The following is a 24,559-nucleotide window of genomic DNA, read 5'->3' as shown; positions in this document are numbered from 1 at the left end:
ATACCTGATGCGAGTAAATATTTACCATGTGACTCAATTACAAATCTTGGTATGGTGCACAAGCATGTGAGGTAGTGACCATAGAAGCAAGTTAGGTTTGAGTGGCATTGTGAGACCAAATACTCAGTGAAGAGACTACAAAATGTTTTGATGGCATCATAAACAACTATAGTTATTGTAAGTTGCTTGAGCCCACAACTGATATGTGCTTAAGTATGGTATGTATGTCCTAGGAGCTGAATTAGTGCACAGTAATAATCATAGGGGCGTGGGTGGTGATAGCTATGCCACCTGTAGAATTGAGGAAACAGAACAACCATGCAAATGAAGGTAGAAAAGAGAAATATAAATTTTTCAGTATACAGTGCTATGAGTGATGAAGAAAGTAATAAGGTGCTTGTCTCATAGCATCGGTAAATTGATTATTTCCATATCCATACCAGTAAAGAGACTAAGAAGATCTCCCCATTCAGAGCAGACTGCAATGTATCTTCTTGCAGTATTAGTGAACGTCCAAAGTGGCATGTTCTATGGAGTGTAAATGAAAAAAGATGGAGGATGAAATATTGCATTACACTGGGACCAAAAATGTGGAGTTATATTGGAGAGGATACTGGGACTAAAAGGAACAAGTAGCAACCATGAAAACGTGAATCAGGGTAAGGAGGAACACAATTATTTAGGAGTTTAATCCTATAGTGATAATAGTGTGGAAGGCTCATAATGAGTAGTATTATGGTCCTTTGTTTTGATTATTTTACATCTTAATATGAGTAAAAGAAGTAGGTCATGTTACAAATGGGGTATTTGGTTGGCAGTCAGGTTACTCTCTGTCCAAGCAAGGACCCTCACTCTAGTCAGGGCAAAGGAGAAACACACATGATTAACCTCCACTTACCACCTTGGTAACTTGGCAAAAGCAGGCAGGCTTAACTCAGAAGCAATGTGTTACCAACACACATAGTAATACTGTGAAAACACTACAAAATGAACATCACAGCAGTTTAGAAAAATAGGCAATATTTATCTAAATCAAACAAGACTAAAACATAAAAAAAATCCACCATACACAAGTTAAAATACAAATTTTCAAAAGAATACGAGTCTTGGTTCCAGAAGTGATCGTGAAGAAATCTAATGTCTGGGGTTTTAGGCAAACCGCCCCTCCCCCATCAGGTCAGGGTTTACCCCCTGCACCTGACACTCCAGCCTGGGGTCTGTACCCTCAGGCTGGTCCACTGCCTGGCAAACCAGGATTTCCTGGAGAGCACACCTACCCCCCACAAGGGAAACACCTTCCCTGAGAGCCACATGAGAGCCTGGCTGGTGCTGATGCCCAGACCTCTGCCCACCTGGCAGAGGCTGGTTCTCACCAGCCCAGAAATGGTATCACCAAGGTCATTCCTAGGGACCTCAGAGCTGACCCCTGACCCTCCATGTTCTCTGCTGGGTCTGTAACTCCCTCTCAACCCTGTCTGGACTTCTGCACCCCCTCACTAGAAGTGGTACTGCCAGACACCAGAACTGGTGGGACACGGGCGACAGCCGCCTCCCAAGTTCTCCTGACACTATGGGGTCGCCCTCAGCAGATGGCCCTACTGTACAGCCTATGGTCTCCTCCTGACGTTCACTCATGGAACCCTCCAGGGCATGGGACTGGATCTCGGCACTCTGGGACTCAGCCCACCCCCATTCTTCCTCCTCTGAGACTGGATATGGGATCATTCACTCATCCCACTACACTGGAGCCTACCGGGGACACTACAATCCATTCCCAGCTCACCTGGTTGGGAAATACCTATACCACTCCCAACAGGAGCACCCCCAAAATACCTCTTCAGACCCTCTGGTACTCACCCAGATGTCTGCCTCCAGTTCAAGTTCCCTGGGGCCAGAGAACTCACACTCCACCTGATGTTGATGTAACTCTGGAAAACAAGAACTGGACATATGCTCTCCAGCAATCACATCACACAGCCCCTGACATGAGTTAACCCAACCACCCTTCACCTAACCATCCAGTGATTCAGCCTGGAAAAAGTACCCCACCTCACCCTCCTGAGACTGGTGAGGCAGCACCTGACTGTCCCTGACACTCAACCCACACTCCACAAGCAGGACCTCTACCTTAGTGAGCCCCTCTCCCTGTCACTCTCACCTACAGCCAGTAGAGTGTCCCTCCCACTACAAGGTATATGACTTCCCATGCCAGTTCCCCAATCCACCTTAGGGACCCTGCGCATCACTGGAGCTACCTCATACCCCTGAACCTCCTGGTGTATGTTAACCCCCTCCTTCAAGTAGGGCACACAGTCTCTGGGCATGTGCACTTCTTCATCAGCAGTGAACATAACATTTTTGCTGCCACCTTTTAAGCTGGACTCAGCCCTCATGACTTCTAGCTTTTTCAGTCTAAGCTCATAAGCCAGCCAAGATTATCCTTTTTTTTATAAGTCCAGTCTTCTCTGCTCCATCTCCATCCTAAACTTCTCTAACTCCAGCTGGTGAGACCTCTCTGCCTGTCTGTCCTGCAACTCTTCAGGAGTCAGACCCTCAGAGGTCATACTGCTACCTGTCTTGGAGACCCTCCCCCCAGGTGTAACAGGTACATCCACTACACCATTGTGTATACTCTGCACTTCCCCGCCCTCATCCTCCTCCTCTGTGTGCCGCCCAGCCTCCTTGACTGTCACCCAGGCCCGAGTGCCTTTTGCAGCTCCTCCTGCTAGGTGGAGCTCTTAAAGGGACAGGCAAGATCCTGACAGAACTGATTCAACTGAGCAACTGTGTAACTTTCCAGTTTCCCTAACTCAAAATTAGCTCCAGCTGGTGCATTTCCGGACTGGGACATGATGGCAAATCAAAAGTGCAAAGTCCCAAGGCAGCCAAAAAGTTCCCAATGAGAAGTTAAAAAATCAAATAAAAAGATCACCAAAAATATAGAAGCAGGAAAAAAGTCCAAAAGAGCAGAAGTAAAAACAAGTAGTATGTGGTCTTGTAATGGTCTGCACTGAAAACAGTAGTGTGCACTCAATCATTGTATGTCAAGTACAAATACAAGTCCAATCCTCACCGCTGATCACCAGTGTTAGAAATGGGGTCTTTGATTAACAGTCAGGATACCCCCTGTCTAAGCAAGGACCTTCACTCTTCAGGGCAAAGGAGAAACACACCTGGTTAATCCCCACTCACACCCTTGGTAGCTTGGCACGAGCGGGCAGGATTAACTCAAAAGCCATGTGTAAAGTATTTGTACCGATGCACGCAGTAATACAGTGAAAACACTACAAAATGGACATCAGAACAGTTTAGAAAAATAGGCAATATTTATCTAAATCAAACAAGACCAAAATGACAAAAAACCAAAATACACAGGTTAAAATATGAATTTTCAAAAGAATAAGGGCCATACTTATACTTTTTTAGTGTCGCATTTGTGTCATTTTTTGAGACAAAAGCGGCGCAAACTCACAAAATACAATTGTATTTTGTAAGTTTGCGCCACTTTTGCGTCAAAAAGTGACGCAAATGCGGCGCTAAAAAAGTATAAATATGGGCCTAAGAGTCTTACTCCATAGAAAACAATGGAAACAATGATTTTGCACAAAGTACCATTTTTAGCATCAAAAGTAAAGCAGCAGGGGTGAGCCTGCAGCGGAAAAGGCAGCGATGCGTCAATTCCTTCCTCGCAAGGGAGGCCGTGCGTCATTTCTTCTCCGGTCGGGTCAGCGATGTGTCGTTCTTCTCCCTCGCATGAGAGCGATGCTTCAATTTCCAGACAGAGGCACCTCGGATCTGCACAGTGTCAGGTTGACTTTGCCACCCAGGGCTGATGCGTGAAAAATCTGGTCGCACAGTGTTAGAAAACCACGATCTCCCAGCCGCGATGCAGGTAGAATGTCGATTTTAGCCACGAAGCCGGCAACGCATCGTTTATCAGCCGCGTTGCAGATGGTGCGTCAAAAATTTCCCATGCATCGTTCTGTGTGTGGACTTTCAGCTCTTGTTCTGCCATCTTCACCTTTCAAGGGCCCAGGGACTGTATAGAGCACCACTTGGCAGGGCAAGAGTCTCAGCAGAGAGTCCAGGTGCTGGCAGAGGAGGTCTTTGATGGCCCTGAGACTTCAAAACAGGAGGCAAGCTCAGTTCAAGCCCTTGGAGATTCTTCACAAGCAGGAATATTCCCCAAAGTCTAGTCTTTGTCCCGTTTCACAGGCAGAAGCAGCAACTGCAGGATAGCCCAACAAAGCACAGTCACAAGCAGGGGCAGATCTTCTCCTCAGCACTTCAGCCTTTCTCCTTGGGGTACCTCTTGGTTCCAGAAGTGATCTTGAAGAAAGATAAATTCTGGTGTTTTGGGTCCACTACATATACCCCTTTCTGCCTTTGAAGTAGGCAAACTTCAAAGAAAAATCTCAGTTGTTCACAGGATCCTGCCTTGCCCAGGCCAGGCCCGAGACACACACCAGGGAGTTGTAGACTGCATTGTGATAGGGCAGACACAGCCCATTCAGGTGTAAGTGACCACTTCTCCCTCCACTCTAACACAGATGGCTCATCAGGATATGCAGGCTGCACCTCAGCTCCCTTTGTCTCACTGTCTAGAGGGGATTCACAAACAGCCCAACTTTCAAACTGACCCAGACAGGGAATCCACTAACAGGCAGAGTCACAGATGGCTTAAGCAAGAAAATGGCTGCTTTCTAAAAGTGGCATTTTCAAACTAACAATCTAAAAACCAACATCATTAAAAGATGTATTTTTAAATTGTGTGTTTAGAGACCTCAAACTCCATATCTCCATCTGCTTCCTGTGGGAAGTTATACTTAAAAGGTATTTTAAGGCAATCCCCATGATACTTTATGAGAGAGAGATAGGCCGTGCAATAGTGAAAAACAAAATTTAGCAGTATTTCAGGACATGTAAAACACACCAGTATGTGTCCTACCTTTTAAATACACTGCACCCTGCCCTTGGGGCTGCCTTGGCCCTACGTTAGGGGTGCTTACATGTAGTAAAAGAGAAGGTTTGGGCCTGTCATTGCTGAGGTGCCTGCGGGTGCAGGGGAGTAGATTCCGTCTTGCTTTCCTAAGTGCAGGCAGACTTCCTGTGAATCTTGAGGATGAACGGACAGAGGGTTGCAGAAGTCTTTGCAGAACTTAGAAACAGTGTTGTGGTAGAAGCCCTCCTACTGGTTACAGTCTTGCTCTTGGTTCCAGCTAAGAACAGCAGTGGTTCCAGTGTGCAGGTTGCCGACGTATTGTGCAGAGGAGACTTGCAGATGAATCCTGAAGTATTGTAGACGTATCTGGATTCCCACCCTCAGACACCAAACTCCAAAATTTCTATCTTCTCCCAAAGGGTATCTGCACTTTAAAGTTATTTGAAAGGCAGCCCCCATGTTAACCTATGAGAGATACCCCTTGCAACAGTGAAAACTGAATTTAGCAGTATTTCACTGTTAGGACATGTAGAACACATCAGTACATGTTCCACCTTTAATATACACTGCACCCTGCCCACAGGGCTACCTAGGGCCTACCCTAGGGGTGCCTTACATATATGAAAAGGGAAGGTTTATGTCGGCAAGTGGATACACTTGCCAAGTCGAATTGGCAGGTTAAAACTGCACACACAGACACTGCAGTTTCAGGACTGGGACATGTTTACAGGGCTGCATATGTGAGTGGCACAATCAGTGCTGCAGGCTCACTAGTAACATTTGATTTACAGGCCCTGGGCACCTCTACTGCACTTTACTGGGGACTTACTAGTAAATCAAATATGCCAATCGGGGATAAACCAATCACCAGTACCATTTTACACGGAAAGCCTATGCACTTAAAGCACTTGATAACAGTGGTAAAGTGCACAGAGTCCTAATTCCAACAAAAACTGCCAAGAAAAACTAGGAAGAAGAAGGCAAAAGGTTTAGGCACAACCCTGCAAAAAGGGCCAGTTCCAACAGGTCACTATAATGGTCAGTCTCCTAACTGAAAGTGATTGATCAACGCTATTTTGAATAACCAAGCTGTTAAAATAGAAGATAGAGAGAGAGCAAGCCAGAAACATGTGCAAAAATATGCATAAGACCAAGTAGAGAAGGGACATTAATGCATTAACATAATTGTAGAGAAACCAAATACTTTGAAATAGTAACGATAAAAATGTTGGCACTCTAATCATATTATACATAGTACATCTTGCCAGGTGACAGATAATTTATGTTCAAGATCAATATAAATCAACATGTTATAAAGGATTAGAGGGCCTGATTCCGACGTTGGCAGTCCGACCGCTGGACCGCCAAAGACATGGGTATGAGGCCGCCATAAAGCCTGCGGCCTCACCCCTGTCATATTATGATGTTTTCACTGGGCTGAACGGCAGAAACATCATATTACAATGTTTCTGATGGCCAACGCAGTGGAAACAGGGTGGCTGCATTAGCCTCAGCTCCCCTAGGCCAATTCCATCGCACACAAGCACCCTCGGAATGATCACTAGCAGACAGTGCCATAGCAGACAGTGCACCATCCAAGGAGGGCCCCCAGCACTGGTTTTTTACCAGTCCTTTCATGGCAGGGGCACTGCCATAAAAAGGCTGGCAGAAAGTGAAGTTGAGATCAGCACAGCAGTGCCACCGTGAGCACCACCATGGCTGACCATGACTTCAACTGCCGTCCCATCGGGATCCATGATCCGGGTGGTGGAGGCGGTCTCCTGGCAATCCGACCACCAGGAGTGCAGAGGTCCGACTGCCACCACGAGTTTGCCAGTCCATGGACTGCCAAACTCGTAAAGAGACCCATAGTTGCTTTTTGATGACAGTCTGCCCATGATGGTATAGTAAGTCACAGTTGTTATTTGGTGACACTCTATTAAAGATGTATATTAATACATTGTGTACATCACAGTATGTACATGATTTGTGAATTTATTCAGTAAACATTGCAAAGATTAGGAGATGAAATGTATACTTATTAGAACGTAAAATATGTTATTAACAAATATACAGGTGTGAATAGCCCTTGATAAATTTTCTTAAGAAATGAACGCATCTGGGATGCCCATTATGAGACATAATCAGACAGTTAATCGGAATAGGGTAATAGAGTTTTGATGTTACATGATAAGTTAGTCAGATATAAGAATGAATATAATTGCTGATCTTGATTAGGGCCGTTGTTTCCTGCACGTAGCTTATTGATCCACTTCCTATCACTGCAAACAAATGTTAGTATTCTATTTCCTCATCTGGGATTGCTCTTAGTTGCTTCTAATGCATGAAATGTACGTGAAGTATTGTCAAGAGTAGAATGTATTTTGTTGTGGTGACTTGCAAGTAGATAAGAAACCGTGGTGGTGTATGGCTCAAACGTGTTCTTGTATACATTCATTGAGACTGCCAACAGTAGATTAGTGAACAGTGGCAGACAATAATAGAAGTACTTGGTATTGATATATATAAAAAAAAAATCCAATACTTTGGCCCATATTTATACTTTTTGACGCTAAACTGCGCTAACGCAGTTTAGCGTCAAAAAATTTAGCGCCGTCTAACGCCATTCTGAAGCGCCATGCGGGCGCCGTATTTATGGAATGGCGTTAGCCGGCGCTAGCAGACCGGCGCTGCCTGGTGTGCGTGGAAAAAAACCACGTAGACCAGGCAGCGCCGGCGTAGGGGGAAAATGGCGTTAGGGCGTCTTAAAATGGGGCAAGTCAGGTTGAGGCAAAAAAAGCACCTCAACCCGATTTGCGCCATTATTTTCGACGCCCAGACGCCATTTAAATGACTGCTGTCTTAGTAAAGACAGGAGTCATGCCCCCTTGCCCAATGGCCATGCCCAGGGGACATCTGTCCCCTGGGCATGGTCATTGGGCATAGTGGCATGTAGGGGGGCACAAATAAGGCCCCCCTATGCCACCCAAAAAAAATTAAAAAATATAACAAATTATACTTACCTGAACTTACCTGAATGTCCCTGGGGTGGGTCCCTCCATCCTTGGGTGTTCTCCTGGGGTGGGCAGGGGTGGCAGGGGGGGGTCCCTGGGGGCAGGGGAGGGCACCTGTGGGCTCATTTTGAGCCCACAGGCCCCTTAACGCCTACCCTGACCCAGGCGTTAAATAGTGGCGCAAATGCGGGGTTTTTTGACCCGCCACCTCCCGGGTGTGATTTTTGCCCGGGAGTATAAATACGACGCATTTGCGTCGCCGTCATTTTTTTAGACGGGAACGCCTTCCTTGCATCTCATTAACGCAAGGAAGGCGTTCACGCAAAAAAATGACGCTATTTGCCCATACTTTGGCGCTAGACGCGTCTAACGCCAAAGTATAAATATGGCGTTAGATTTGCGCTGAATTTGCGTCGAAAAAAACGACGCTAATTCGGCGCAAACGGAGTATAAATACGGGCCTTTGTCTTTCCTATCATCATTGCACTTGGATTCTAGTGTCTTGTCCATAGCAGAATGGCACCTGTTGCAATTGCCACTTTGGAAAAAGTAGCTGATTTCGGAGTTAGCCAATAATTTGATCTAGTATTGATGGAGGGTTGTAAACATCAGTGACACAGTCTGTATGGTAGGGTTTTGCTTTTTCTATAGCCTACCTGTATTTTATAAAAGACAATAATTTATAAGGTGGTGTCAAAGTGTGTCAATGTTTAAAGAGCATTTTATACATTTCACTACTGGAAGAGTTGTAGGAAGAAATGAATCTTGGAATAGCTGAGTTGTCTGAACTGTGATTATATTTAAGGAGTCGTTTTGATCTCTGTACATGTGAGAGTTTTTGTTTTCGTTGTACCCTGGTAAGGACAGAAATCCCAAAGAATAGCAAAAAAATATATGTGAACGCTTAAATTATTCTCAGCCACTGATCATAATTATGGGCTTCATTTTTCCCTGTGTGTTCCTGTTTACTCTGCTTTTACAGGCAGGGGCCAACCATAAGCAAATCGGAACAGGAGCAGTCCCAAGCACGGTTGTGCTTCAAACAGCTTCAAACCTTATGACGACTCACCGAGAGCAAAAACAAAAGAGATGGACGGAATGGGTAAATTAATCTCAGTTGCTGGTAAACTCGTGAAATACCCCAACTGATTGCCGAATTGGGATTCACAGGATTTCACCATGAGGCCCAAAGTGCGCATTTAGTAACACCCTGCTCGTTCCGAGCTCCCTATCTGGACAGTGCGAGCCACAGTGACTTTCCCGGTACGTTAAAGGGTTGCCATACCGTCTCTCCAATTCTGCCACATACTTTGAAACTTTGGTTGTCACGTCGTAAAGAATATGGCCATGAGCCAATTTCACGCAGTGCACTTTGAATAGTGGGACTTTTGTGGGGAAATGCTGTGTTGTGCAGTTTCTGTATTGAGCATAATAGGCCACTGATGCATGTACAAATGCACAATAACATGGCATTGATTCTGTAGTACCTGCAGAGTCACACAGTCTGAATAAACAACTTAAATCGGCATTGTGTGTATGGCCACAGAGTGTTTTCACACCTTTACAGTCAAGGTTCTTTCGAATGGCAAAAGTCATTAAAAGGCAAAAGTCCCCTGGAGGCGGATACCAATCAATAATTTCCCGTCTTTTAGACGATTTCAAAAAAATAGGGGCAGCTTCACAAAGAGCAGCTTGATAAGGTCGGTAACCTACTATACGTTTCCTCTAACTGTTGCAGTAGCTTTCCTTTCAGGGAGTCACAAAAAACCCTAATAATTCTTCCTGTCTATGGACGATGGAGATAACAAGGAACACTTTTGCCTCCCAAAACGCACTCCTGTGGAATTTCCATTTGGTGCACAAATATGCAATTCCCTAATTATTAATTTAAATTTTCTCTGCAAGAAAATGTTTCCTGTTGTCTAGAGAGGAAAGGAACTTTTTTCTACCTTCAAACCAAGTTAGTAAGGGCCGAATGTATGAATCAGTTTTGCCATTCCCATTTGCGAAAGATAAAAGGCTTCTGGCCATGTTCCATCTTTATTTTGTGAGTCAGTAACTTGTTATCGACTCGCAAAATAGGGATTGGGAGTCACTGTTAGAAAGGGGTGTTACAATGGCGTCCCTTCCTTCTAGCAAGTTGCTGGGCCATGTAAGAATGTTTTGCGACCAGGAAAGTGGTCGCAAAACATTCTCAGTTGCCATCAACTTCAAGTTAGTGGTAAACCATTCGCAAAGGAGAAGAGGTTCCCCAAGGGACCGCTTCCCCTTTGCGAATGGGGATGCAAACATTTTTGAAGAGCAGGCAGTGGTCCCACGGACCACTGTCTACTCTTCAAAAATTAAAAGAACACTTTTCAGATTTCTTTTAGTAATACTTCGGGCTGCATTACAAAAAACAATAAGTCTGTTTTACTTAAAAGCAATCACAGACATGGTGGTCTGCTGCCCCAGCATGCCACCATTCCTGTGATTGTGGCCATTACCAAATGGGCCGCTAACTGCCACCTGCCTCATAAATATTAATGAGTCATGTCTCTTGCGACCCATTTGGGAATCGCAAACAGTGTCAAACACACTGTACTACATCCCAGTTTGAGATTTCTTAAAAGCGAATCTCAAAGATTCACTATTAGGGAATCGGAAACCGCATTTTACACACATCTGGCCCTCTGAAACTGTCTCCAAAATGATTGTCAGTAGACACAAAGTTACCAGTTTCTTGATGTTCATTGTTATACAGAACACCGACCCCACTTTCCTTAATACCACAATTCCTTCATCCAACCGTGAACATATGAAGGTGGAAAATCGAATATACTGGCGGATTTTCTGCTGTTGTCAGTTCGCTGATGACCAAGATGTGTACATTTCACATAGAAGAGTAATTTTTTCAAACCTAAGTCCCAATTAGATGCTTAAAAACCTTTCATAATTTAGACCTTATTCTGTTTTATAGTTATGCTTTAAAACAGTTGTTGATTAATGCACTTTTCATTGATGCTAGAGAGAAAGTGAAATCCCATCTTACAAGAAAGCTCTTTAAGGCTAGGGTGAGAAGTTGGATTGTTGCACTGCCAACCAACAACCCAACTTCTCGCACTGTCATTTCAGGAAGAATCACAAAAAGTCACTAAACCTGTGCTTAGCCCTCTTCTAGCTTAGCAAGAAAGCAGCCAGGCTTAACTTAGAGGTAATGTGTAAAGTATTTGGGTAGCACAAAAACAGTAATGAAGTGAAACCACTAGAAAAATCCCTTGCCAATTTAGAAAAAGTGAGTGAAATGTAATAAATTATTTGACACCAAAATGACAAAAATCCAATTAGTAAAACAGTAGATATGCAATTTTAAAGGTTTAGATAAAAATAGCGCTTATAAACACAAAGCGCCTACTGTGGTTAGCTGGACACACCGGACTGGGACAGGCCCAAGTTCAGGCTGCCTGCAGTGGAGTGTGGGCCAGATACAGGGACCAGGTTAGGACCGCTGAGAATTTTGCTTTATGTCACTGATACAGAGTGTTGCGACGCAAAGCAGAGGTTGCGGAGACTGATGTAGGGGTCTGAACCAAGATGAGTCACACTGTGTATGTTCAAAAGTAGAGATACGATGGCTGTGAAGTGAGGTTTGTGTCGAGATGCATTGACCTGCGTAAATTCCGATGAGGATCTGTGAGCGCTGTGTCGGGTTGCATCATAATGCATTGGTTCTGATCAGGACCACAGCTGGGTTGGCAGAAGACCTTTATCCCCCCTTCGAAGGATCCAGGATAGGGGATGCACCACTTGGGGGGTAGGAGTCACAAAAAACAGAGTCCAGGTGCAGGTTCAAGACGGTTGGTGTATTTTCTGTCCCTGGGTCTCTGATCAGGAAGCCAGCCAGTTAGCCCTTGGAGTCACTTTGATGGTCTTTGTTCAAGATGCAGGTCCAGTCTTTCTTCCTCTGGTATCAGGGCAGCAGAGCAGCTGGGCAGTCCTTCTTGCAGCAGAGCAGTCCTAATTTTGAGTTTTGAAGAGTGAGTCTGAGGGCCCTCTTTTTATACCTGGTGCTGCCTTTGAAGTGGCTGAAAGCTTCAGAGGCTTTCCCACAGAGACGTTTCTGTAATTTTCATCCCTCCCTGTCTGGGCTGCAGCCTGGCTAAAGGCACAATAGGCTAATATGAAGTCCTTGGTGTGTGTGCAGAGGCAGCCCCATTGAATTGCAAATGTGAAAGGTGACAGTTCTGCCCCTTCATCCTGCCAGAGATAGCCCATCCTACTAACACCCAGACTCTCTACTGTGTGACTGTCTAGGAGGAATACACAAAGTCCAACTACACCTAGGCATCTGTCCCAGGAACAGGTACCAAATGATTAGGACAAGAAAATGTCAACTTTCTAAAAGTGACGTTTTCAGAACTGTGACTTAAAATCTGACTTTACCATTAAAACAGTTTTAAATTACAATTCCTCAGACACAAAACTTGACTTTCCTACCTGCTCCCAATCAAATGTTATCACTTAATAAACATAATAAAATAACCCAAATATACCCCAGGGGAAAGGTAGGCATTGCAGTTCTGATAAATGAATTTAGGGGTTTTTCACTAACAGGATATGTGAACCTTAAAAGTACATGTCTAGCTTTTCAGATGCAGTGCATCCTGCCCTTTGGGCTGCTTAGGGCCCCACAAGTGGTGACTTGTATGTATTATAAAGGAAGGTTTAGGCCTGGCAAAAGGTTTAGTTTGTCAGTCAAAATGGCAGATTAAGACTGAACACACAGGCTGAAATGGCAGGCCTGTGATACATTTAAAAAGGCTACATAACTGGGTGGCACAATAAGCGCTGCAGGCTCACTATTAGCATTTAATTTACAGGCCCTGGGTACATGCGGTACCACCTTACAAGAGACGTACAAATAAATTAAATGTGCCAATTTGGCGTAAGCCAATTTCACCATGTTTAAAGGCAGGATCACAAGCACCTTAGCATTGGTTTTGAGTGGTAAAGTGCTCTGAGTCCTAAAATCAACAAAACAGGTTGAGGAAACAAGAAGAGTGACGGGATAAAGGTTGCGGGTGCCCCAGCAGAGAGGGCCAGTTCCAACGGTTAGTATAACTCAATTCACATTTGCAGTCTGTCATTTAAGAAACCCACAATAATGTAGTCCATTAAGCATGCATATGTTTCTGAAGATCATGCTGCACTGCACCGAATCTATAAATACCTCTCATTTATACCTGAAGCATACCTGTCGTTCTTAAGCAGAGCAAGGGGTGATGCCATCACAACAGTACAACTTTGTGGAACATACATCTGTTTGTTCTAGTCATCCCTAAATGTGGGCTCAGCAAAAAAATAATCTGTGTAAATCAAAACTACCACTATTGATCAAATAAAGTAGTAGTGGTCTCCTCTGATGCTAACAATGCACCTGGAATTAAATCAAAGAAGGCACACATTTTTCAACTCAATCTGTATTTGTTGCCTGTACGAGGAATCTGTGTCTGGTGATCTTTTACACTGATTTTTTTAAATTATGTATTACACAGTAAATTAGAATTTGTAAAAGGGAGAAAATTCTGGTCTGTTTCATTCCAAAAAACTGGAACGATGCGCCTAATTTCATAAACCGTAATCAACCAAAATTCCAGATACAGCAGAAGTTACATCATTTGATAAATGACCTTTTTGACATCATAGGGTTGAACCCTTAACTCACACTAAACCTAACAACACCATCCTGTCAATTGTCTATTTGCCTATGAGGAGCACAGTAGATGTGGCAGTGACAGAAGTTACTTTTTTGTGGATGAGAGTGTTGTGAAAGAGCTAAATTATTTCACTTGTCATTGCATGAGAAAGTTGCCTGAACTATTACCCCATGCTGTCGTGGGCAGAAGAAAAATGTGAATCAGGGCAACAGACCAGTGTATGAAGTTGCTTGAAAGCCTGTGCAAGTATTCCATGTACTAGGCTCCACACATCACCACTGCATTTATTCAGTAGCTCTGAAGCATTTCAGTTACAACCCTCAAGTGGAGAAGTGTGGCTCAATGGTTAGAGCGGCAGACCCTCAAGCAGAGATCTGGCTCAAGACCAGGGTTCAAGACCCGCTTCGGCAGCTCTTGGGCTCAATTCCCCTTGACCAGATAATTCTCACCTCGGTGCCTAATCTAATTCATGGGTCCCACTCTGCAACTCTGGGCAATAGCTTGCTTAATCTCCACAATGGCCCCAACAGCACTTGGATGCCTGGCTTCACCCTGGGGGTGCTCAGGAGTGGGTGCCTCACAGGGAAAAGCCAGGAGGGGTTCCATAGCGGTATGAGTACAGCGCCTTGAGACCCTAACGGGTGAGTAGTGCGCTATACAAGTGCTAATTTACATTTACAATACAGCACAGTGGGGGTTATTTACATAAGCACTGAACATTTCAGCTATCATCTTGAAAATAGAGAGTTCTTATGGCAATACACACTGTAAAGATGTGTTACTTTACATTATGATTTGGAGAGTTTGCTATGCCATGATTTTGCACAATGTGCTTGCAAATTATAGAAATCGGTTTGGTTTGATCAATATATTTTACAAAAACTACAAAACAGATGCAAACTCAAATAAAATATTGTTTGTGAAATTTGTAAACCACTTCAAATGCTAAATCCTAAAGTATACACATATGTGAATATAACATAACATTAATTATGCATTCTGACAGCAAGAATGAATGTTTTCCAGGATACTGCTGGAAAGAACTTTTACATCATGTGTGCTATTTATTGTGTAAAGTCAAAACTAAATAGATTAAAATGTAAGGGCCATAATTTATAGTCTGAATAATATCTAGTAAATTAATTTACTTAATGTGTTTGTATTCTTTGTGATCATTTCCTTAATGTGGTGCAGCATTTGTTTTTTAAAGGGAAAAATTACTCTTTTATTTGTTGCTGTTTTCTAGCGTGTGTTTAGGATTAAAGTGTTGTCCCTTCTTTTATTCACCTGCGTTTGCCAGCACAATTCACACTATTGCCTATGAGCATAGCTGTTGATTTCTATAATAAACACTTATGGCCTCAGAAAGGTAATTTATACTTCTGAGTAATTTACACTTTTGAGAAAATTTGGTACTTTTGCTTATTCACAAAATCCAAGTTTAAGTTACTATTAAAATACAAAAGTAGTAACCCAGTGCCACCCATGGCCATCCACCGGTACTACAATACCCCTCCCTAGAAAATAATGGTGGTATGGACATAATATAAAACCCCATAGCAAATAATGACATATTAAATTACATTTATTAAATAGATGAAAACATAAGTAAATATCAAATATGGTAAAAGAATACTTGTTTTGAAGTTGAAAAAAGTAACAATATTTTTAATAAAATAATTAAAATACAATCAAACTAATTTAACCGATTCTAAATATTTATGTGCAACACTTCTATTAGTTAATTAATGCACATTAAATATATAAATTTTCTTTTAAATTTTAATTTCAGAAAAGTATTTTCATTTAATTTTTTTTATTTTTCCATTATTTAAAAGTCTTTTTCAAAATTAATTTAATACTGCAATATCATTTTATGTATTTGTTCTAAATGTAAAATAAATATATAACATGGATTTACATAACTATTAATATACAAATATGTTATTATTTATTTCCAAGCAAAATACATTACTTTTACATTTTCCATATACTTTACCATAAGGAGGCTTCACAGTTGCTGCAGAGATCACACATTGTAAAGTATAACTCAACTAAAAAATAAGTATCAAAAATATTTTTATGGCATGTACTGATGTAAATTCATTTTATATATTTATATATTTTAAATGCAAAACAAAATAAAAAATCCTACAACTCTTATCAAATTAATTTTCGTGCTAAAACTTTAATAGTTGGAAATATACTAAATGGGAATCGCCAGAATTAGTAATTCACTGAAAAGTGCAATTCAGCTTCGTGAATCGGGCCTTTAAAAAAAAAAAATGCTTCTAGACAAGTTAGTGAATGCAAAAAATCTGGATTTTTGTGAGGATCACATAAAAATAATTATAAAATAATGCATTTCAAATCACTTTGTTAAATCAGCCAAATTAGACAAAATTGAAAAAAATAAGAAACGAGTAGGAAAAATCTTAAAAGTTGCAATTACATATTACCCAACCTTGCTTCATTATCTGTTGAGAATATCCTGTGGCCATGCCCAGTGTTTGCTGTGCATATATGATGGCCTTTTAGCATATCCTGTTGTCCCCTTTAATCAAGTTCTAGTGGATTCTGGGTGAGGCCTGCTACCGCTCATACTGGGCATTCTTCAAGCATGTTTTTCATGATGCAGTTAGCTGTTCTTGAAATACCTAATATATTTTCTTAAAATTAACAAATCATGACTGCTAAATGAATTTAGAATAATAAAAATGGCAGAAATGCTTGGAATAATTGCATTTTACCTACCAACAACTCGAAATTGGAGGCTTTGACAATGGGCAAATATGAAATAGAGATTATGAATTTTAATTAACAGCGATAAACTTAAATGATTTGGACACAAAATGGGACATTTGTATTATTTTAAAACATAAAGATTTAAGAACCATTTTATGGAGAATATGGGCACAAAATAACAAGCAATTACATACACAACTTCAACAATGGCTGACCGAGGTTCACCAAGTAGACACAGAGAATTAAAAATTACAACAAACAAAGAGGCTGGGAAATATGTACTTTTATTATGTTGATATGTTCAACTACACTGTTTATCAAAGACTTAGAAATTATATTTTTGATCAAAGATTATGGCTTGGGCACAATTAAGAAACAACTAATCTCTTGAAACTGTACTATCCCATTTAATACAACTTCACAAAAGCCATATCAGTAAGCAAATGTACAATCTTTATACAAGAATGTTAGTGGGAAAGATTCATACACGTACAGTACAGGATGGTAAAATGTATGCACTAAACTAAAAGGCCATTCTCAATGCAGATTAATCACTATTTTGTGATACTGCAACTTTTCCCAGATTAAAGAGCCCAAATACAAAATAAGAACTACTTGTCCTCAATGTCACCATCAAGTAGGTATGTTAGTTCAAGTAATAGTCAACTTTGATGAACTCAGGTTTATTGGCATTGAGCCTGGCACCAGATTACTTCTGTCCTCTTTCCATTCCTTTACAGATTGACCAACTTCTATGCTAATATGCATGAATGCTGGAGAAAGTGACCAGCATTTAATGCATTGCAATCACAAATAGCATTCAATTTGATTCTAGTAGCCTATGTCCAAATAATGTATATGTAAATCACTACCAACAAACCTAGTTAGGATGAATAGTGATAAATCCTGGAAACCCTGGCTTTTGAGAAAGCCACAGAAGTTAGAGTAGAGACAGAACATGCAAGAGTTCAGAAAAGCAATGAAAGAGGATGAACACAACTGGGACAATGGAGGTTGACTCCCTTGACAATTGGATTGATCTGAATTGCAAATGAATGTCATGTACCAAAAATAACTCCAGATTATTTTTGGTATGTAATTAGGGAAGGGCCCAGGCTTCCAAGTGAATTGACAAAAGCATGTCGAGGTCTAACAGTCATATTATCAGAATTTGTAACCTATAGTGCATGTTTTAAACATTTGCTAGTATTGGTCTGGGACCCTGGTTACTTGTTGAATCAGAAAATAATCTGTATGTCATCTACATACATTTGAAAGTAAACTTGGTAGGGATAGGGATAAGGATAAGGATAGGAATAGGGATAGTGATAAGATAGGGATAGGAATACGCATAGGTTAAGGATAGGGATATGCAAAAGGTCTGGAATAGTGTAAGGGTTAGATTTAGGGCAAGAGGCAGAGCTTAAACACAATTTTCCAATCATGTCATTCTGTTTCATGGGATCATTCTTTTGTCAGCCTATTGCAGAATTAATAATCTTGATCAATTCTCCATTTTGTATTTGTTGCTTTTCTTTTTTATTACAGTATTTTTTTATTTTTATTTTTCCAGTAGATGTGCACTTTTATTTATATTTTGCTAGGTTTTACAGGCTGACTATATCTGACAGTGAAACTAGTAAGTTGCTACCTTTGAATTTGAACACCTACTGTTTTATTTCACTATATGTGAAAGCTGTTGCAACAGGAGAAAGACTCCCAAAACTCCAGTATAAGCCTATAAAAGCCTCTCCTGACAAATCATTTATTGAAACACTTTTGCAGGAAGCAGTGCCCACCAGTGAAAATTGCAAATTAACAATATTGCCGCTGACAGAAAAAAACAACTGAGCATTACATCTGAATAAGACCTCTCATTTATGCTTGCATTTTCTATTTTCCTCTAGTAGGGGGAACATTCACAAAAAAAGCATGCAACTTCCCAGATTCACAGAGGCTGTCTAAATCTTTTCAACATTTTCAGGATTTTAGCCCTATTTTTCCTAGGAAAATTACTTATTGATAACCCTATATCTGGCAGTGTTGACTGTTTATCTGTAGCAGCAATAGTGCAGATGTTATGTACGTTTTCTCATCATCTACCGAAAGAATTTTAATATGACCTCACATGCAAATATTCATTTTTTTTTCAAATTCAACCAGCTTTTTAGTTTTATTACAAATAACCCTTTTCTTAAAAATAAAACTACAAAATTGAACCTCCTGTGGCACTAACTACACTGGGTTTAATTTAAATTGGCACCCCAAAAGAGAAGTTTTGTTTGTTACCTCTTACCGACACTTATTTTGACAGTTATCTTCTGATATTCCATCTTCATCCTCTCCCACAATATCCACTGCAGAAAATATCAGTGCAACAAGGACGGCAAAGCAGCAAACCAATGCGAAGACCACAATGCATTTCTGTTGAGACTGAAAGAAATTAAACAAATATAAAATTTGAGAATCATTATCGTCCATTTGAGAAGGTGTTATACAACTCAAATGCATGGATTTCATGTTATGGATATTTACTGTGTGCTCATAATTCTGAGATTGTGGGGCAGCTAGGAAACATCTCCACTTCCTCCCATGTGTCACATTGTTAACCGTTCGGTAGACAATACATGCTACCCAAAGAGATTTTTCAGGATATTCCATAAGCCCTCTATGGTCAACTTGGAATGACTCTTATCCCCTTCAGATCATGAGCAAAAAGCCTTACGCAAAAAGCCTCTCTCTAAAACATGATCTCTATGAATCCTAAAGTATTGTTATTAAAGTGACTGCCATGTAACCCTAAGGACTGGTTCACATATGTAACTTAAATGTTTGAGTACTTTGCACTTTTGAGTTAGTTTACTACTTTTTGGCTATTTACAAAACTGAGTGTACAGTTATTCAAAATGTAAGAGCTAATTACATGTAAATTACTCAAAAAGGTAAGAGACCTTTGTGATTAACCCCTGCAGTTTGTGAATAGCCCCAAGATCCTTCAATTTGGTGGAGAAATGTAAGCTACACTTATTTGGGTGATACCAAGTATTGGTGGCCTCTTTTAGCAAGTGCTGTTTTCATGAATACAGCCACCTGGGAAGTACGATCTGGGAATTAGTCGCTGAATAAATAACTGTCTTCTCATTGTGGCTTCTAACTTTGGCCTCCTCCATTGTTTTCCAGAGATAATGTTTCTGAATTCCTCTAGCTTGAGAGAAGAGAATATGGTGGATTATGTTTTTTTTTCATACCCTAGCTGGCATGTTTCAATATTCAGATGAAATGTGAATAGAAGCTTCCCAGCATTGCTGCATCTGCAAAAGGCAGGTGCAACTATGCTTGTAATATGGAAAACAATTCAAGAAAAACATGGTGAATCAGGCAATACCATTTTTTCTCATGTTGCGCCCCATTCCAGATGATTAAACTTGGTCAACTGGTAAGTGCAATGGCATGTGCTGCATTACCTTGCCTTATGATCAGACCACTTCAATTTGCCCTATATGTAAATATGTTTGTTGCCTGAAATTGTACCACTGATTTTATAGGGATTTGCCATTCCTCTTTCTTTGTGCCCAATGTATACGTCTGAGTCCACTAATGAACAAATGGCATTCCTATGCCTCCAGGCAACATATAATGATTCATTGCTACAAAACATGCCTCGCCTTACTGCCTAACATAGTAATGCACTGCCTTGTGATGTGATGAAAGGGAACATGAAGTGGCACCTTACCTTAATTGTTTAGATTTATCATAACTATTACAGGGAAAGAGTTTGAGGTCTCTTTCCTAAGGTTAGCTAAAGTTAGAGTTGTATCATCCTCCCCTGATTGGACAGCCTTTGACAGGCTGGCCAGGCTGCTCTGATGAGGTGTGAAGTGGCCTGGGCTGAGACAAAGGAACCATCTGGTGGGCGGAGAACTGCGGCTACAAATGCCAGAGCAGGAAGGGGGCTGGGTTGCCAAACTGGTCTTCAAAGGAGGAAAGACATTTGGGAGAGAAACCAGATCTCCCCCATTTCCTACACCCCCAGCAGATGAGAGCATCTCTAATTAGATTAGGACAGGGGCTGGAAGGGGAGTGTAGGGAAACGTTAGCCACACCTGTGGGTGGGCTTAGCAAGACCTGAACCTCCAGGAGAGATGTTTTCCATTTTGGATTTTTAGGGCACAGTGCTTTCTGAGACAAAAATGTATCACACTCCTAATGAAGTGTTCATTAAAGAGGGTGGCACCCAGAACTCCATTGGTCCGAGATGCCCCCAAGTTAGCCAGCTCACAAACCTGAATACAAGTGAGAGAGCTGGCCAGTAACTCAGGTCCCTGCTGGAAGAAATGAGAAGACGAATGACTGCCCTGCTGTAGCCCTGGTCTGTACCAAGAAGGACTGCACTCTGAAAAGGACTAAACCTGCTGCACATTCTAGGCTTCACCACAAAGAGGGTTTTGCTGGGTTTCCAAGATCCAGGAGTGGACTCCTTGTAAGCAATAGGTACAAAGGAGCTACCAAGAGTCCCATGCATCAACTCCTAGAAGAATAAGCTGACCAGTGTCCATTGATGTTTAATGATTTTACCATGTGCATTGTGGGAATTGTAGTCCCACAACTCCAAGGATCAACTCAGAGCTTCTGGAACCTTGGCTAGTGTTGGGGGCACTCCAAGACCCCAAAAGGACCTTCTGGAAGAAGATCCAGAAGTTTGAAGACGTTTGGAGAATTTTTGTACAAAAGCTCCATAAAGTGATCGACCAGTCGACGAGAGGAAAGTGGGCGACTTCGAACCTCGATTCGGCCTGAAAATCAGGTTTGTCCCACTGAAAGCTCTAGAGCTCTGGCCATTGACGATAAGAACCAAGACCTTCAGGATTTCACTGAGGCCTCACACTGAACCAAGCTGACAGTGACGACTCGCAATCGGCCTGCTGAGGAACCTCCCTCAAAACTGAGGAAAAAGAACCAAAAAAGTGACTAAGTGCAAAGGTAAAATTTTGACTGAGGTCTACCACTCAGCAACTTGGGCTCTATTGTCAGCCTCAAACTTTGGCTTTGAGCCGGTCAAGTGCGACGAGATATGGGCAGTTGGTGCTTTTCACTTTTAGGCACGAGAAAGTGCAACTTTTTATCTATTCTTTAAAAATTCATACCTCCAGTTCCCTACATTAGATGGTTGCCATTTTGGTGTCATTTTAAAGATACAAATATTACCTATTTTTTTTTAATTGGTGTTGAATACTTATTGTGTGTTGTATCTTACTTATTTACTGTTTTGTTCATATTGACTGCTTTACACACCTGTCTCCTAATTTAAGCCTAAATGCTCATGGGCCAAGCCACCAAGAGTTGAGCAAGGATTCATTTATTGAGACCTTGACTGGACCTTATTTCTGATTGTGTTGTTGCTCCTAAGTGTGGGTACCTACCTGCCCTTAATAATAAACCACTTTCTTTCTCTACCAAACCTGCCCTGCCATGAATCCTGACTCTTCCAAATGGGCCAGAGAGCCTGGAAAACTGATTTGGGTCATCCACTCTACGACAAAGTCTGGTATTATTGTTGTTCACAAACCAAGCTTGTGTCTATCACCCATAAACATAAGCTATTACAATTTAAATTCTTACACTGAGCTTACACCACACCCAAAGCTCTAGTGCGCATCGAACCTGCTCGCTTGTTCCACTGTCCCAGATGCCATGCCACGAAGGCTAATTTTGCCCACCACACATGGACATGACCACTCATAGGTCACTATTGGACCACCATATTCTCCCTAGTCTCCACCATAATGAGTGCTACACTGACACCCACCCTGTTGCTGACACTCATGGGGTATACTGAAGATATCCCTGTGGGCATCCGCAGGATCACCTCGATTGCACTCCTACTCGTGAAACAGAAATTAGGGCTCTATTGGGGTTGTGACCAATGCCCCAGAGACTCTGCCTGGATGAAAAGCATAATTCATTGCGATAACATTAGTGAAGACGTATCACAGTTGCAGCCCTTCACCTCAAGGCCCGAAGACATATGGTCACAATTACAAGACTACTTACTCACCATGAAGTCATACTCTTTCCTACCTGTCTCACTCCTCTATTCCTAACCTTCCCCGACTGAGTGGACCCTCAGAGTGTGGACCTGCCCCGTGATAGTGCCATTTCTACCTCTGATTTCTGCAACAACTGTGCCACGTTTTGCCTCGAGTAACATATCCTGCTTAACCTGCATTTGTTCTTCTGCTATGATAAACTGAAAGCATAATGCCTTTTTGTATATTGATGTGTCAGGTATTCTATGGATAGCACTTGTGACCCTGAGCAATTATGTTATTTTGTTATCTATCACTGAAACTCTATTAAATAAAGTATTACAAAATAAATTGAACCACTTTCTAACAATAATGAATAATTCTACAGTTAATAGAAAATAAATCCCTCCTGTGCTGATTTACCCTTGCCAAAGCTTTATCCTTCTCTTTTCTGTACATTAGAAGGAGACTGGGGACATAAAATCCAGATACTAAGCTGTTTTCTAGGGTGCTGCCTGCTACTTGTTTTGGCTTGTTTTGATTTTCTGCAACATGTTTTAGCTGCTGCTTCTTCATCAGTTCAGTGCTGGGTCAGGGCACAGCCACAACCACCAGTACCTGTCCAAAAAGTTTGGGGGTGACTAGGGTAAAAAGGAGGACTTTCCTACACTGGGAATCTACTTTTTGACTTGGCTGCTACTGCTGCTGCTTTGCTTTGTTTCTCTGCCTTTTTCCGCTCCTGTAAGAAGGTCTTCAAACTTCAATAAATACAAACAGATATTTGTGTTTACCCCAGACAGCGTTCCTCTTCGAGCCATTCCTTTCAGGACTACTGAACCCAGATTAAAGCCTTATTTCTACATGTTGCACCCATGTTATTTATGCTACCAGTTCCAAAGCTTGCTCCTTGTGGCTCTTGTTGCTAGATATTACCTTCCATGTATTCTCCAAGAAGAAAGTCAGAAATTGTATTTGATTACTGTTGCAAAATTCCTTAAATTCAGAATGTTTTCATGATAGAAAGACATGGAAAGACTCATACTCCCATTATGGGATCAAGCACATGGGATGGATTTGCCCCATTGAAAATTGTTTTTAAAATATGTTGTACAAATGTTGATAGATTACATGTTGGTTTGCACTTTCAAATACTGGGCACACAACACTCAAAATATATTTCTGCTAAAATTCAAAATTCTGTCAATCTTCGTGGACACCTCTTTCGAGACTACATTAAAGGAACATCTTATGTTTCATGGAAAACACTAATACATACACACACACCACACGACAAAATGATACCTGGTTGACAATCGTGCCAACATTCAGCATCTGTCACCCATCTAACCCTCTTCTCTCCTTATGTGTTCTAAACTGCACCAATGGTCCGAAGTCCATCAGGTCACCAGTGTAAGGATTCCAACAGCAGAACAAGTGGTGGCACCCACGGTGAAACATGACAGTCATCCAGAATCTAAATAAAGCGGGTCGACCATCTGTTTGGCAGACAGTGTATCTGCAGTTTTTGTGGTGGAATATCCTGCCCTGACCTCTTTTGGCAAGTGATGTTTTCAGAAAGTCATCCCTGAGAATTGATCACTGAATAGAAAACCTGTCATCTCCCTGTAGCCTCTTATCTTGGCCTATTTCATTGCTCCTCCCCAACTCCCCTGTTATTTTTCCTTATTCCTTGTAGGTGTGAGAAGAGAATATGTGATATTATGTGTTTGTTGCCCTAGTCACATGTACAAGTCTTTTCTGAGGGCTGTTTCTTAATTTTTGATTTTTTATGGGAATGATTCCAAGTGCCCCGGTTATCCCATTTGAGACTGAAACCTACAGTATCCAGATGACTTGCGATTTCAAGTTTCCCATCATTCCTGGGCACACATAGGTCTACAAATATCAGGTGGAACTATGTCTGACATATGGAACAGAACTCAAGGAAACATGGCGAATCAGTAATGCCAATTTTCACATGCCCTGCTCCATTGCAGAAGATTAAACTCAAAATTGCCCAATAGAGCCATGGTAATATCACCCGGTACCTACCTGTGTTGCATTGCCAAGACCAATTTCCATTTTACATATAATTGCCACCAGGTATACATTTACGTCTAAAATCGTACCACTGGT

General features: G+C 41.6%; 1 protein-coding gene across 1 annotated transcript in view; it reads right to left on the bottom strand.

Moving 5' to 3' along the window:
• PLD5 (phospholipase D family member 5) overlaps positions 1-22,999 on the bottom strand; it is a 971,514-nt gene extending 948,515 nt beyond the window's left edge. The window contains exons 1-2 of the mRNA XM_069236559.1: positions 22,847-22,999; positions 18,694-18,830 (exon numbers count right to left, since the gene is read on the bottom strand). Of these exons, the coding sequence (XP_069092660.1) occupies positions 18,694-18,830; positions 22,847-22,999 (290 nt within the window). The remainder of the gene's footprint in view (positions 1-18,693; positions 18,831-22,846) is intronic.
• Between the last annotated feature and the right edge of the window lie 1,560 nt (positions 23,000-24,559).

Source organism: Pleurodeles waltl, chromosome 5 (genome assembly GCF_031143425.1).
Source record: "Pleurodeles waltl isolate 20211129_DDA chromosome 5, aPleWal1.hap1.20221129, whole genome shotgun sequence".
Taxonomy (NCBI): domain Eukaryota; kingdom Metazoa; phylum Chordata; class Amphibia; order Caudata; family Salamandridae; genus Pleurodeles; species Pleurodeles waltl.
Note: the sequence above shows the minus strand (reverse complement) of the source record. Positions and strands in the feature narration are given on the sequence as shown.